This window comes from Diplotaxodon limnothrissa, linkage group LG8, assembly GCF_057381915.1.
Source record: "Diplotaxodon limnothrissa isolate DT_005_m linkage group LG8, D_limnothrissa_male_GT1.1, whole genome shotgun sequence".
In the NCBI taxonomy this organism is placed as follows: domain Eukaryota; kingdom Metazoa; phylum Chordata; class Actinopteri; order Cichliformes; family Cichlidae; genus Diplotaxodon; species Diplotaxodon limnothrissa.
The window spans coordinates 32489735-32505956 of record NC_140603.1 but is presented as its reverse complement, the minus strand read 5'-3'; the positions used below and the strand labels follow the sequence as shown (position 1 = coordinate 32505956).

Sequence of the window (16222 nt, the reverse complement as noted above, 5' to 3'; positions counted from 1 at the left end):
AGAGAGCCAGCTGGGCCCTTAAAGATAAGAAACCTCTGCGATGCCCGAGGGTCCCTTTGTGTCCACAGCAATGGCCGCTTCGCACAGCTCCTGTCCATTTACACCAGGGCGGGTACTGGCTTCCACCCGGACGATAGGTGTCGCCGCTCAGGCCGAACCGCCACATCAGTGCTGATACAGGAGCAGAAGAACCAGTCCGACCTGGAAACCTGCGAGTTTTCTTGCAGAACGTTTCATATTTTCAGGCTGTCGCAGCGTCTCTCTGTGTTACAAAGACCAAAGGTTGCTCTGCAGCCTCTGTGGATGTGACGTCATTTGTATGCCGCCGTTCGCCATGGTGAGCACAGCAAGCCTAACATCCGGACCCATGATTTTTAGCTTCATGGTTGTCGCCATGCTTTTGTTTGTAGTAGTGTGAGAGCTTCACTCAGACGCAATAATCTGATAATCAGTAACATCCAGTCAGAAGCCTCGAATTTTACTCTCCAAAACTGGAGCTCAGAGTTTTTGGACAGTGTTTTAGTGAAACCAGCAGCCCTGTCATTAGTCAAATAACTGTCTAATAAAGCTTGAATCTCGAGCTATTTTATATTAGGATTTATAACAGCTGATGAATATGGACATTTTAAAACTCATGTTTTCAGACTCCTCCACTTGGAGGAGTTCAAGTATCTCGGGGTCTTGTTCGCGAGTGATGGGAGAATGCGGAGATCGACAGACGGATTGGTGCGGCGGCTGCAGTGATGCGGACGCTGCACCGGTCCGTCGTGGTGAAGAGGGAGCTGAGTGTAAAAGTGAAGCTCTCAATTTACCGGTCGATCTACGTCCCTACCCTCACCTATGGCCACGAGCTGTGACCGAAAGAACGAGATCGCGGATACAAGCAGCGGAAATGAGCTTCCTCCGAAGGGTGGCTGGCCTCTCCCTTAGAGATAGGGTGAGAAGTTTGGCCATCCGGGAGGGGCTCAGAGTAGAGCAGCTGCTGCTCCACATCGAAAGGAGCCAGCTGAGGTGGTTCGGACATCTGACAAGGATGCCTCCTGGGCGCCTCCTGGGTGAGGTGTTCCAGGCATGTCCTACCGGGTGGAGGCCCCGGGGCAGACCCAGGACACGCTGGAGAGATAATATCTCTTGGCTGGCCTGGGAACGCCTTGGTGTTCCCCCGGATAAGCTGGAGGAGGTGGCTGGGGAGAGGGAGGTCTGGGCCTCTCTGCTTAGGCTGCTGCCCCCGCGACCCGGCCCCGGATGAAGATGGATGATTGGATGGATGTTTTCAGACTTGATGTTGCATAGTTTGTCCACCAGGGGGCACTCTGCAGCTTCCCTGTTGGCTACACAAATTTTTGGAATGCCAGGAAATCAACCAGCTGACCTGAACAGTGGGGAATGGTGTAAGCAAGTAAATAATAGAGCTGCTCATAATAAATGTTCAGGGAATCTCTTTGTTTCATGTCTGAAAGTAAACATTATTTTCTGTCAGCAGATTTCCAATATCAGTCAGGCCCCATTAGAAAGGCTCAGCATAAACACAGCCCACAGCTCTGTTCAGTTGCAAACTTTGAGCCTGAATATAATTTAAACAGGTGAGTTATAAAAACATCCTCCCCTCTGCATTTGTTTTGAAGGAGGAAACATTTTGTTGTTTTACAAACAAGAATATAAGTGAAAGGTAAATAAAAAGTAGAGGATCAGTAACAGAGCCCTGTGGAGCTCCATGACCTTTAAAAACACGCTCCGTGACGACCTCTCTGGTTTCTGTTAGTCTGCTGGGTGGATACTGGATACCAGTCACAGCAGATGGCCCCGCCCCTCCCTGAGCCTGGTGCTGCCGGAGGTTTCTTCCTGTTAAAAGGGAGTTTTTCCTTCCCGCTGTCGCCAAGGTGCTGCTCATAGGGGGTCATATGATTGTTGTCTGTATGTATTATTGTAGGGTCGACCTTACAATATAAAGCACCGTGAGGCGACTGTGGTTGTGACTTTGCGCTGTATAAATAGATTGAATTGAATTGTATCCACAGAAATCCTGTGTGGGGTTTAAAACGCTCCAATGCTCATTATGTCCTGTTTTTTGAACAGCTGCTTTCAGCACATTACTTACTGTAAGCAGCTAATTCAGCTGCACATCCATTCTTAACCCCAAAGGAGGTTTGTTTCTTCTCCTGGTGTTGAAGCAGCTCCATGTCACACTACGCTGTCACTCGCTCTGTTAGTAATACATAACTAAAGTGAGTCTCCCCCCTACAGGGGGTACGAAGGGGGAGACCAGAACGGGCTGTAAATGTGTGAGAAATGGTACCAGACCGAGCTGTCCACAGGAGAGCATGGTGACACTGGGTTTGTTAGGATGGGCGCTTGTTTGTATCATCTGCTCCTGAATGATTTCTGTGCTTCCCACATCCTGATGAAAGTTGTTGCTCTAAATGCCGCCACACTGAATCGTGTTAAATACGTGATGTTTGCCTCTGCTTTCCCCACAGTTTAGCGTTCAGCTCTTCATGTTTTAGAGGTTTGAAAATGAGATGTATTTTTTAATCCAGTCTCCCTTCCTTTGTGTTCGAGGCTGCAGGATTAAATCATGAGTCATTTTGCTAACAGCAGGTTTTTATGGCGAATTCATTAGCGGACTGATTACCTGCTATTCTAAACGACCGTCCTCGCCATCCTGCGAGCAAATTAAGCTCTGGTTTCAGACACAGAGCCGCCGAAGCCCATTTTCCCTCTGATGTGATGATTGTGACACACACGGTGCGGAGTAAGTGAGCCAATCAGCCACAGCGTGGCGGCTCAGCGAGGTCTTACTGGACTGAGGCCACGATGGTTGGGCAAAGCGGCAGCTTTCATTGGGTACCAGCCGGGGGCGCCTCGCTGCAGGTGTGAAGAAGAAGAGTCAGGCAGTAATAAGAGAAAAGCTTGTGACGAGGCGACGCTGAGCTTAAATATGCATCAAACGGCGGACAGAGCGAGCTGACGTCACAGAATCATTATGATGATAACGACTGGAAAAGTGTTACAGCAAACATCTGGAGCAGCTGGAGGCGTCACATCATGCAGCTCTGTCAGACTCATGCACATGGGCTGAGTGGGGGTGTTACTTTCTGCTTCATCTTTTACATCATTTACTATCCAGCCACTTCATTAGGTACACCTGCTCAAACAATAATCAGCCAATCACAAGGCAGCATCAGTCTCTGAATCAGGGACTCTGAACACAGCACAACTGGGATTTTCCCACCAACCACCTCTGAGTCTACAAAGAAAAGTTCCAGGGAGCAGCAGCACGGTCAGAGGTCACTCCTGTCGGTGAGAACAGGAAGCTGAGCCTACGATTCACACAGACTCACAAACCCGGACACCGGAAGGTGGAGAAACACTTCCTGGTCCGATGAGCGTCGGCTGGTGGACATTGGTGGCACGGGTCCATCCTGCCCGTGTCAGCGGTTGCTGCTGACCAGGTCCGTCGACCACAGTGTCTCCAGCAGGAGCTCATCTCTGCTTTATGGAGACGAGTCCACTGCCCTCAGACGGCCTCCACAGTCACGGGTCCAACAGCTCTGGGAGGTGGAGGAACGGGACTGTCCTCATGGATGCAGCTGACAAATCTGCAGCTGATGTCGCGATGATGTCATGTAACCATGGACCAAAAGGAATGTTTCCAGTACTGTGTTGAATCTGTGAGTTAAAGCAGCTCTGAATGTTTCCTGTTTAAAAAATGTTGTTGTTGTTTTGCGTGCAGAGAGCAAAGTGATGCAAAAGAAAAAAAGGCAAAAGCACAAACAGGTAAACGCCGAGTTTCTGGGCCTGAGCGGAGCCTGCTGCTCAACCCTGACAGGACTCAACGTGCTTCTCTTTTCCATTCAGGCTGAGCAGCGAGAGCAGCTTTTTCTCCTTTAGTTCCCTGCAGGAGCCGTTTGACAGTCTCCTCGTTTCAGTGACATGTTGAACTTATCCCGGCGTAATGCGGAGAGCGAGCGAGGGCCGGAGGCGACGGGAAGCCGTTTAGCTGCCTGATCAAAAACTGAATGGATTTTTTTGACAATGCGATGGCTGAAGGGGTTTCAAGCAGAGCAGGACCACTGACAGGTTGAAACTTTATACATGCTGCAGCCTTTTATAAAGGCTGAATATTCATTATCTTTAATCAAGTTTGACTCTTTATGCTTCCTGACCAGCTCCACGACAAGCTCACACCAGCTCCTCCTGGCTCATTTGTGGGAAATATAATTTGACAGTTTTCTGGTCAAAGATGGAGATTCGAGTAACAGACAGTTATTTTAATGAATTGAATCATGTTTGAGACTTAATGGAAGAGTCTGTGGATTATTTTCACCTGAGATAAACAAACGTGTTTATTGCCTCAAAGGAGCTTGCAAAGAAAAGCGTCTGGACTTCTTTAAGTTACTTGAAGACGTTTCACCTCTCATCCGAGAAGCTTCGTCAGTTCTAAGGTCAAATGGTGGAGAGTCCCAGATATAACCTAGTGGGAGTGTCCCCCCACAGAGGGACAAAAGGACCCCCTGATGATCCTCTAATCGCCTGAGCCAAGGTGTGAAACTGGGCGTGGGTCCCAATCAGCCAGAGTTTCGGGTGTGTTCATTGTGAAACCTGGCCCCACCTTATCATGCGAAGTCCTGAGGTCAGATGGCCCAGGATGTGAGTGGGCGTTAAGGCGTCTGGGAAGGGATCTCAAAACTGGATTATAGATGGCAGAGAGTTGGTGTCGTAAACCCCCGCCTCTGTTCAAAGATGGTCGCTCACAGTGGACATAGATGGCTTCTTTCACTCCTCTTTCAAACCATCTGTCCTCTCTGTCCAAAATGTGAACATTGGCATCCTCGAAAGAGTGTCCTTTATCCTTAAGATGCAGATGGACTGCTGAGTCTTGTCCTGTGGAGGTGGCTCTTCTGTGTTGTGCCATGCGCTTGTGAAGTGGCTGTTTGGTCTCTCCAATGTAGAGGTCTGAGCATTCCTCGCTGCACTGTACAGCAAACACCACATTGTTAAGTCTGTGTTTTGGAGTTTTGTCTTTCGGGTGAACCAGTTTCTGTCTGAGCGTGTTGCTGGGTCTGAAATGCACCGGGATGTCATGCTTGGAGAAAACTCTCCTGAGTTTTTCTGATACACCGGCTACATAGGGGATGACAGTGTTGCTGCGTCTGTCCTTCTTATCCTCCCTCGCTGGTGTCTGATCTTCTTTTCTGTGCCTCTTTGCTGACTTTAAGAACGCCCATTTAGGATAGCTGCACGTTTTGAGTGCTTCCTTTACATGTGTGTGTTCCTTCTTTTTTCCTTCAGGCTTAGAGGGAACATGTTCTGCCCGGTGGTGTAGGGTCCTAATTACTCCAGGTTTGTGTTCCAGAGGGTGATGGGAGTCAAAGAGGAGGTACTGGTCCGTGTGTGTGGGCTTCCGGTAAACTTCAATGTTGAGGTTGCCGTTCTCTTCAATGTGCACAGCGCAGTCCAGGAAAGGCAAACAGTTGTCCTTTGTGTCTTCCCTGGTGAACTTGATGTTTTTATCCACAGCGTTAATGTGCGCAGTGAACTGGTTCACCCGAAAGACAAAACGCCAAAACACAGACTTAACAATGTGGTGTATGCTGTACAGTGCAGCGAGGAATGCCCAGACCTCTACATTGGAGAGACCAAACAGCCACTTCACAAGCGCATGGCACAACATAGAAGAGCCACCTCCACAGGACAAGACTCAGCAGTCCATCTGCATCTTAAGGATAAAGGTCACTCTTTGAGGATGCCAATGTTCACATTTTGGACAGAGAGGACAGATGGTTTGAAAGAGGAGTGAAAGAAGCATCTATGTCCACTGTGAGCGACCATCTTTGAACAGAGGCGGGGTTTACGACACCAACTCTCTGCCATCTATAATCCAGTTTTGAGATCCCTTCCCAGACGCCTTAACGCCCACTCACATCCTGGGCCATCTGACCTCAGGAATTCGCATGATAAGGTGGGGCCAGGTTTCACAATGAACACACCCGAAACTCTGGCTGATTGGGACCCACACCCAGTTTCACACCTTGGCTCAGGCGATTAGAGGATCATCAGGGGTCCTTTTGTCCCTCTGTGGGGGGAAACTCCCACTAGGTTATATCTGGGACTCTCCACCATTTGACCTTAGAACTGAAGAAGCTTCTCGGATGAGAGGTGAAACGTCTTCAAGCAACTTAAAGAAGTCCAGACGCTTTTCTTTGCAAGCTCCTTTGACTACGATGACCTGGATGACTGAGAACCTTCACAGACATGTTTATTGCCTCGACTTTTGCCGCGTGCTGTAAAACTGTGGACGTCCTCAGAGGTTCTGATTGGTGGTTTTGGCAGCTGCTTTAGGATCTAGTCTGTCAGCATTACTGATGTAAAGGATCCTCCAGCGACTGTGATGGTAACGGGTCCAGAGTAAGCAGTGGTTGCTCAGCATAACTCTGGTTCTATGAGGATGCCAAAGCTGTAATTAACATTTGATGACACATGTGATCCCTGTTTGTCTGTATCCGATGCTTTATCCCAACAGCTAACGTCGATCTTTGCATTTCCATCCCAGCAGACGCCTCCCGGGTGTTATGACGCAGCAGATGCAGAACCTACAGTTGTCCCAGACCAGGAAGTGCCCCGGCGGGCCGGCCTCCCCCAATGCCGCCAAGCGCCTCTACAGGAACCTGTCGGAGAAGCTGCGAGGAAGCACCTCCTCCTTCGAAGATGCCTACTTCTTTGGCAAGACGGATCGGCTCCGTAAAGCCTCGGTGAGTTCAGGCGCGCCTCGGTCACTGCATCACTTTACTTAGTTAACACGGCAGGTTTGTTTTAACTGCAGCACAGACGCTGGACATGAATCCTGCGGGGTTTGAACACAAAGAGCCGCACGAGGCCGATGTTACTCTGACAGTTCATCGCTCAAAAATCCATTTAAGCTAATGGTAAATGGTAAATGGCCTGTATTTGTATAGTGCTTTACACAGTCATCCACACCTTCACACACTGGTGATGGCAGCTACATTGTAGCTACAGCCACCCTGGGGCGCACTGACTAATGCGTCCTCTTAGTCAGCCTCCAGCTTTAATTTGTGTCCTAATTAGCAGAAACTCATCCAGTCTTCATCAATGCAGCAAACAGGAAGTCTCTTTACGTCTTGGGATGAGTGTGAAAGTCAGCAGTGAAACTATCCTGTCACCGCATGGCTGAGTCTGTTTGCAGACGTGCTTTACGCTCACACAGCAAACAAGCTTCACATTTCAGCAGCTGGAAACTGTTTTCTGAATAAAAACACTAACATACGGCACAAAAACATGAATAAAGGTGTTTTAATCATCATTAATGTGTTCAGTTTTATTTACATAGCACCGAATTACAGGTAGCACAGGTGTCACAGCGCTGTTACGCTACAGTAACACAGAGAGCGTGCAGGCACTGATGTTCAGGTATTCGCTCAGCTCGAGTCTTTAAAAAACTCCTGTATCCTGATCATGAAGCTGTGATAAACTCTCCACATGTTCATGTGATGCTTTTTTCTTGTGCTAATGTTGCCGTGGCGATGGCTGGCCTGACGGGGGAAACCCCGTCTCTGACAGAAGGATCGAGAAACGCGCTTCGCTAATTCTGTTACCGGCGATGTCGTCAGAGCCTCTGCTCTCGACTGTCGCGTCTTTCATCTGATCTCAGACCAGCATCGTAAAGACAGACTGTTCGTCACTCCACGGCTGCAGAGTTCGGTGAACTGAGAACGTGGAGTTACGTGCCTCACTCGAGGACACTGTGGACGCCGTCTTTGGTTTGTAGCAACACGCCATCTTTTCTCAGGCTCGTCTCTGTCTGCTGCCATCGTCGCCGCCTTCCTGCTGCCCTGCGAAACATTTGGTTGCGGCGACTCATCATGTGTGACAAGTGTTACATGTCATGTTGCACGCGCACTCTCTCTGCCAGCCTGCTGACATTTACAAACCAGCCACAGCAGCAGACATGAAACAAAGAGGCAGACGGGGGAGGAAACAAAAGCCTCCAAGCACAGCGAGTACGAGTCGATCTGCAGAACTCTGCTCACGTTTAGGCTCACAGTCCAAATCTCCACCATCCAAAGGTCCCCGTGTTCATTCTGCAGGAGCCCAAACTCACAAAGACCTGCAGCAGATGGAGGGAGACAAATCCACAAAACACACACCAGGGTAAGGTTCTCCAAAACAAAGATAATAACCAACCCCAACAAAGTCCAAAAACCATCCAATGGGAGTCCAGTGTCCACAGAACAGCTGTGGCGAGTTCTCAAGGACGTCCCAAATCTGAGCTGTAAATTAGTATCAGCTGAACCAGTCGAGATAGTAAACCATACCAAACAAGTTCAAACCCATCTCTGGTGTAAACACAACACCAGGTTCAGAGTAACAAGTAGAAACAAACAAAACCGTCTGAATCCAGGATGACGGAAGCTCGTTCCCAAACTGCTGTGCAAGGGCTGCACCTGAAACTGTCTTTAGTTCTTAGAAGTTGAACGTCTGCTGCAGATTGTTCAGAGTCGTTCGGCAGCAGGAAAGCAAACCTCCAGGACTACATGAGACACTTTCAGTCCACACAACAAGTGTTTCACGATCGTGATCTAGTTTAAAACCACAACCATTGATCTTAATCCTAAAGACACCGACACGGACTGAAAAACTGTGACTGGTCCACCAGGCGAGTGTCCAGGAAACACATCCAAACCCAGTCACAGGTGACTGAATCCAGTCAAAGAGAGGTGGAAACATCACTAACAGAACTGAAGTGAGCCCAAACCGACACTGGTGATGTCGCCACTTCAAAACCTCAAAGCTGTTTCTAAATCCAGAAGCCTGATCCAACTTTGAACCAGGGCCCACGTCGCGTCTGATGGTCTGCAGCTCCACCTGCACCACCCGGCTCTGTGTTCTGTTAAAGGCTTTGTGGTTTCAGGAGGCATAGCTCAGCGCGGCGCCGCCCTCAGCAATAACAGCCACGCAGCGGCCTGCAGGATGTTTCTCTGTTCACACGCTTTGTGATAAACCTGAAAGCAGCCGCCACGCTGTGGATGGTCGCTGCCGCCCTCTGTCAGCCTGACAAAGAACAAAAAGTTTCCGCTCGCTGCCGTCACGTCTACAGAGACAAGCGAAGGAGGAGCCGTTTCCAGCCTGAGCAGAGAAACACTTTGTTCCCGTTTCATCAGCTTCCTCCTCGCTGCTTCTTTACTCTGTGAGGAGGAAACATTCAAAAAGTCGTTTCCAACACTCGGGTTTGACATGTGGTCTCTCTCTCATTCAGGTTAAACTGAAACATCGAGAAACGTAGTGCAAATACACTGAATACAACTTTGGTTATGCCACAATTATAAATAGATTACTGTGTAATTACAATACATTAGTGTAACTATCGTATAATTAGTGTAATATAAAGTGTAGTGATAATAAATGAAAAACACATAAACATCTTAGTACAGAGTTGCAATAAATAATTATAGTGTAATTATAAATATTGTATTTACATTATTTGTAATTAAATACAGTGAAATATTCTGTTTATATAAATATTATTATTACATTTTTATAATTACATTGTGACGTTAATAAATTAGTTTAATACAGTTTATGAAGAATTAGTTTAACTTTAGTTAAACATGAGAGCATGAGGCTGGGTCTGTAATTTCACTGCAGTTACATTGTAACTGACATACTGTAGTGTAATTACACTGCAGTATGATGAGTGTAATATGACGATGTGATTATAATATATGGCAAATACAGTATATTTATAATAATAATTACAGGAATGTTTAACTATAAAACCCATAAATAAGTAAAGTTTTAATATTCTGGCGTGATTGTTTTAAATTACAGTGCATTTATAAATGAACGGACTAATTAATCATTAGTTACAGTCATTCATGTTACATTATATTACAGTATTTTTTATGTCTACCAGTCTTATAATGAAATAAAGTGTGATTACTGTTGAGTACAAAGTATAAAGTACAAGTATGTAAAATTCTGAAGTATTTAAAGTAAAGTTTGAAGTTTGGTCAGTAAAGAAACATTTTTCCCTGAATAATAAAATTCTTCTTTTGCTGTTTACAAAAGATTAAATTAAAATAATAACAAAATAATCCAGTTCAGTGTGACTAAGTATGATAATAATACATGATAACTGCTCTATTTTAGTTTCTGCTGGTCAGTTTTTGACAGCTCGTCAGAATCCAGACTTTTCATTGCTGGTTGAATCCTGTCACCGATGGCAGATCTCAGGTCGCCACGGTTTCACTCGCTGTTTGTGAGCTCAGTGAGAACAGGCGGCTCGTTTCAGAGACGCTGAGCCGACGCTCGAGCGAGTCAGCAGACTACGTCCACACGTACCCGGGTATTTTAGAAAACGCAGATTTTTCAATGCGTTTGCACCTTCTGTCCACACGTAAACGGCGTTTTCGGTCACTGAAAACGGAGATTTCTAAAAAACGCCTGCCAGGGTGGATATTTTCGAAAACTCTGGTTTTGCATTTACGTGTGGACGAGGAAAACTCAGCGTCAAAGGTGTGCGCTTTTTTTGACGTCACACTGTGCGCCACGTTATTGTTTCGGTGAATGAATTTCTACAATACTGTTACTGTTACTCTCTGCAGTGTTTAAATGCTCACATATACACACAGTTACTGTCCCTCCACACATACGACTCGGTTCTGCTTCTATGCCCCAGCTTTGTTTACTTTTTCCCACCGAGGCTTCTAGACTTCTGATTGGCCAACATTTCTACACGGTTAAGAATATATCGCCACCTGTTGCTTTGGCATGTTCCTAGCAGCATTTTCCTTCATTTCTGCCTTTACGTGTGGACGGGGTTATTTTTGAAAATGAAAACGGAGATTTTCCGTTTTCAAAAATACCCGTGTACGTGTGGACGCAGCCTCAGAATCAGCAGATTAAAGAGTGAAAGTGACTCAAATCATCTCATCTCCACGTCAGCAAAAAGGTCGTTTTCAGCTGCTTCCTCTTTGAATAAAGTGTCATGTGACCTGAGCTCACCGAAAGACTCACAGTCACACACACACAGTGTCTCGGCACAAACGTGGAGAGATCAGGAATCCTGAGGACGGCTCGTCTCACTGACGAAACTCCTGCACGCCTGTTCCCATGGTAACCACATGATCGTGCACACATGTCATACGTGTCCGTTTCACGCGGTGATGTCCCCGCGGCGCCTGAAAGGATGCTGCACGTGAGGTCTGAGGGGGATGAAGCAGCGCGGTGGGAGACGTACAGATGATCCGAGCAGCGGCGTTTTTTAAACTCGTGACACGTGGAAACTGAGAAATGTTATCTGTTCTTTAAAGATGTCAAACAGCTGCTGGAACATCTGGCGGCTGCTTAATGACATGATTGGTGTAAAGCGAGCGCCCAGAGAGCTCGGTGTTTCAGACACTGTGGGCTCATGAACCATCAGGAAGCTCCGACTGTGGATCAGGAAACGCTGCCGTTCGATGGTTGTTGTTTAGCTTCCTGTTGTTTTGCTTGTTTTGGCTCCAGGTTTGTATGATCTTCACCTTTGGTTTGTGTCATAAAGTCACGTGACCACGTGTCCAGACTGGTAAAATGCTGGTTCTCACTTTCAGACGATGCAGGGCAGCGACTGCATCTTCGAGGCGGTGGAGCAGCAGGACCTGGACGCCGTGCAGATCCTTCTGTACCAGTGTTCGGCCGAGGAGCTGGACCTGAACACTCCCAACAGCCAGGGCCTGACGCCGCTCGACATCGCCATCATGACCAACAACACGCCCATCGCCAAGCTGCTGCTGAAAGCCGGCGGCAAGGAGAGCCCGCACTGTGAGTACGCCACATCAGGCAGGTTCGGCCCTGAAGCCAGACCGCAGCACACACAGCGTCCGAGTGTTGGTCTTTAAACGTGTCAGACTTCATGTTGTAAATCTGTGTCACAACCACCTGAAACGAAATCCGTCCCGCCGGGCCGTCACTTCGAAAGGTTGAAAGCGTGTCGAGTGCTGTGCTTCATCTGTGCGAGCACTCCAAGCGACGAGGCCAATTACAGCTCCACGAGCCGGGAGACTCCTCGGTCTTACCTCCGCGTCTTTATCAGCTGTCACGTCTGATGGAGTGTGCCCGCTTGACCTTTCAGTCTGACAGAAACCTCATTTACAGGCGAGCCGTCGTCCCGTCAACGCGGCTTGTCAGGAGGTCGCTCGGGTCAGATGTGGGCGTTTTGGGTTTTCGTGGCGTGCGACGCAGAAAACAGACGTTTGTGCCACTAAAAGAGTCGAGACCTGAAGCACGTCCTCCTGCAGCGGCGTTCACTCAACAACTCAGACGTGAAAAAGCCAACAGAGGCTTTCAGAAGACTGACGGAGTGTCGGTCGGCTCTTCCTGGTGAAACACTTCCAGAAACTCTTCACATAAAGAAATCGTTTATGCATAAACAGAAAGTACCAAAGAAACGGCTCCATCGTGCTGCTGATCGTTGTTACTGTTAGCAGCCTGTGGCCCCATCAGTAATCACTGCTAATTGGTTAATAACTGATTTGTAAACCAGCTGCTGGCAGATGTGTCGTTGGGTTGTTCTGTGGTTCAGAGCGCCGGGATCAGCGATTAAGCTTTAATTAAACCACAGCGACCTTTAGCAGCGCGCTACATAAAACATGATCGTTGCAGCTCTCAGGAGCTGCGGGTCGACAACAACCTGCAGGTCTGAAGAACAGCCCAGCTCTGTATGAGGTGCCGTAAGGGACATTATTACTGAAACGCTCTCACACACACAACTGAAACGCTCTCACACACACTACTGAAACGCTCTCACACACACAACTGAAACGCTCTCACACACACTACTGAAACGCTCTCACACACACTACTGAAATTTTACCTCTCACACACACTACTGAAACGCTCTCACACACACTACTGAAACGCTCTCACACACACTACTGAAACGCTCTCACACACACTACTGAAACGCTCTCACACACACTACTGAAACGCTCTCACACACACTACTGAAATTTTAGCTCTCACACACACAACTGAAACGCTCTCACACACACAACTGAAACGCTCTCACACACACAACTGAAACGCTCTCACACACACTACTGAAATTTTACCTCTCACACACACAACTGAAACGCTCTCACACACACAACTGAAACGCTCTCACACACACAACTGAAACGCTCTCACACACACTACTGAAATTTTACCTCTCACACACACAACTGAAACGCTCTCACACACACAACTGAAACGCTCTCACACACACAACTGAAACGCTCTCACACACACTACTGAAACGCTCTCACACACACTACTGAAATTTTACCTCTCACACACACAACTGAAACGCTCTCACACACACAACTGAAACGCTCTCACACACACTACTGAAATTTTAGCTCTCACGCACACTACTGAAACGCTCTCACACACACTACTGAAACGCTCTCACACACACTACTGAAACGCTCTCACACACACTACTGAAACGCTCTCACACACACTACTGAAACGCTCTCACACACACAACTGAAACGCTCTCACACACACACAACTGAAACGCTCTCACACACACACAACTGAAACGCTCTCACACACACACAACTGAAACGCTCTCACACACACAACTGAAACGCTCTCACACACACTACTGAAATTTTACCTCTCACACACACAACTGAAACGCTCTCACACACACACAACTGAAACGCTCTCACACACACTACTGAAACGCTCTCACACACACACAACTGAAACGCTCTCACACACACTACTGAAACGCTCTCACACACACTACTGAAATTTTAGCTCTCACGCACACTACTGAAACGCTCTCACACACACTACTGAAATTTTAGCTCTCACGCACACTACTGAAACGCTCTCACACACACTACTGAAACGCTCTCACACACACTACTGAAACGCTCTCACACACACTACTGAAACGCTCTCACACACACTACTGAAACGCTCTCACACACACAACTGAAACGCTCTCACACACACACAACTGAAACGCTCTCACACACACACAACTGAAACGCTCTCACACACACACAACTGAAACGCTCTCACACACACAACTGAAACGCTCTCACACACACTACTGAAATTTTACCTCTCACACACACAACTGAAACGCTCTCACACACACACAACTGAAACGCTCTCACACACACTACTGAAACGCTCTCACACACACACAACTGAAACGCTCTCACACACACTACTGAAACGCTCTCACACACACTACTGAAACGCTCTCACACACACTACTGAAACGCTCTCACACACACTACTGAAATTTTACCTCTCACACACACAACTGAAACGCTCTCACACACACACAACTGAAACGCTCTCACACACACACAACTGAAACGCTCTCACACACACACAACTGAAACGCTCTCACACACACAACTGAAACGCTCTCACACACACTACTGAAACGCTCTCACACACACAACTGAAATGCTCTCACACACACAACTGAAACGCTCTCACACACACTACTGAAACGCTCTCACACACACTACTGAAATTTTACCTCTCACACACACAACTGAAACGCTCTCACACACACACAACTGAAACGCTCTCACACACACAACTGAAACGCTCTCACACACACTACTGAAACGCTCTCACACACACTACTGAAACGCTCTCACACACACAACTGAAACGCTCTCACACACACTACTGAAACGCTCTCACACACACTACTGAAATTTTACCTCTCACACACACAACTGAAACGCTCTCACACACACACAACTGAAACGCTCTCACACACACAACTGAAACGCTCTCACACACACTACTGAAACGCTCTCACACACACTACTGAAACGCTCTCACACACACTACTGAAACGCTCTCACACACACACAACTGAAATGCTCTCACACACACACAACTGAAACGCTCTCACACACACACAACTGAAACGCTCTCACACACACACAACTGAAACGCTCTCACACACACAACTGAAACGCTCTCACACACACACAACTGAAACGCTCTCACACACACTACTGAAACGCTCTCACACACACAACTGAAACGCTCTCACACACACACAACTGAAACGCTCTCACACACACTACTGAAACGCTCTCACACACACTACTGAAACGCTCTCACACACACTACTGAAACGCTCTCACACACACTACTGAAACGCTCTCACACACACAACTGAAACGCTCTCACACACACACAACTGAAACGCTCTCACACACACACAACTGAAACGCTCTCACACACACACAACTGAAACGCTCTCACACACACAACTGAAACGCTCTCACACACACTACTGAAATTTTACCTCTCACACACACAACTGAAACGCTCTCACACACACTACTGAAACGCTCTCACACACACTACTGAAACGCTCTCACACACACTACTGAAATTTTACCTCTCACACACACAACTGAAACGCTCTCACACACACACAACTGAAACGCTCTCACACACACACAACTGAAACGCTCTCACACACACACAACTGAAACGCTCTCACACACACAACTGAAACGCTCTCACACACACTACTGAAACGCTCTCACACACACAACTGAAATGCTCTCACACACACAACTGAAACGCTCTCACACACACTACTGAAACGCTCTCACACACACTACTGAAATTTTACCTCTCACACACACAACTGAAACGCTCTCACACACACACAACTGAAACGCTCTCACACACACAACTGAAACGCTCTCACACACACTACTGAAACGCTCTCACACACACTACTGAAACGCTCTCACACACACAACTGAAACGCTCTCACACACACTACTGAAACGCTCTCACACACACTACTGAAATTTTACCTCTCACACACACAACTGAAACGCTCTCACACACACACAACTGAAACGCTCTCACACACACAACTGAAACGCTCTCACACACACTACTGAAACGCTCTCACACACACTACTGAAACGCTCTCACACACACTACTGAAACGCTCTCACACACACACAACTGAAATGCTCTCACACACACACAACTGAAACGCTCTCACACACACACAACTGAAACGCTCTCACACACACACAACTGAAACGCTCTCACACACACAACTGAAACGCTCTCACACACACAACTGAAACGCTCTCACACACACACAACTGAAACGCTCTCACACACACTACTGAAACGCTCTCACACACACTACTGAAAC

The 16222-nt window shown here is 47.5% G+C and overlaps 1 protein-coding gene across 1 annotated transcript in view; it reads left to right on the top strand.

Moving 5' to 3' along the window:
* The window catches only part of ankfn1a (ankyrin repeat and fibronectin type III domain containing 1a), a 108191-nt gene that overhangs the window by 42734 nt on the left and 49235 nt on the right, over positions 1–16222 (top strand). The window contains 2 exon segments of the mRNA XM_085361129.1: positions 6557–6752; positions 11610–11820. Coding sequence (XP_085217255.1) covers positions 6557–6752; positions 11610–11820 — 407 coding nt within the window.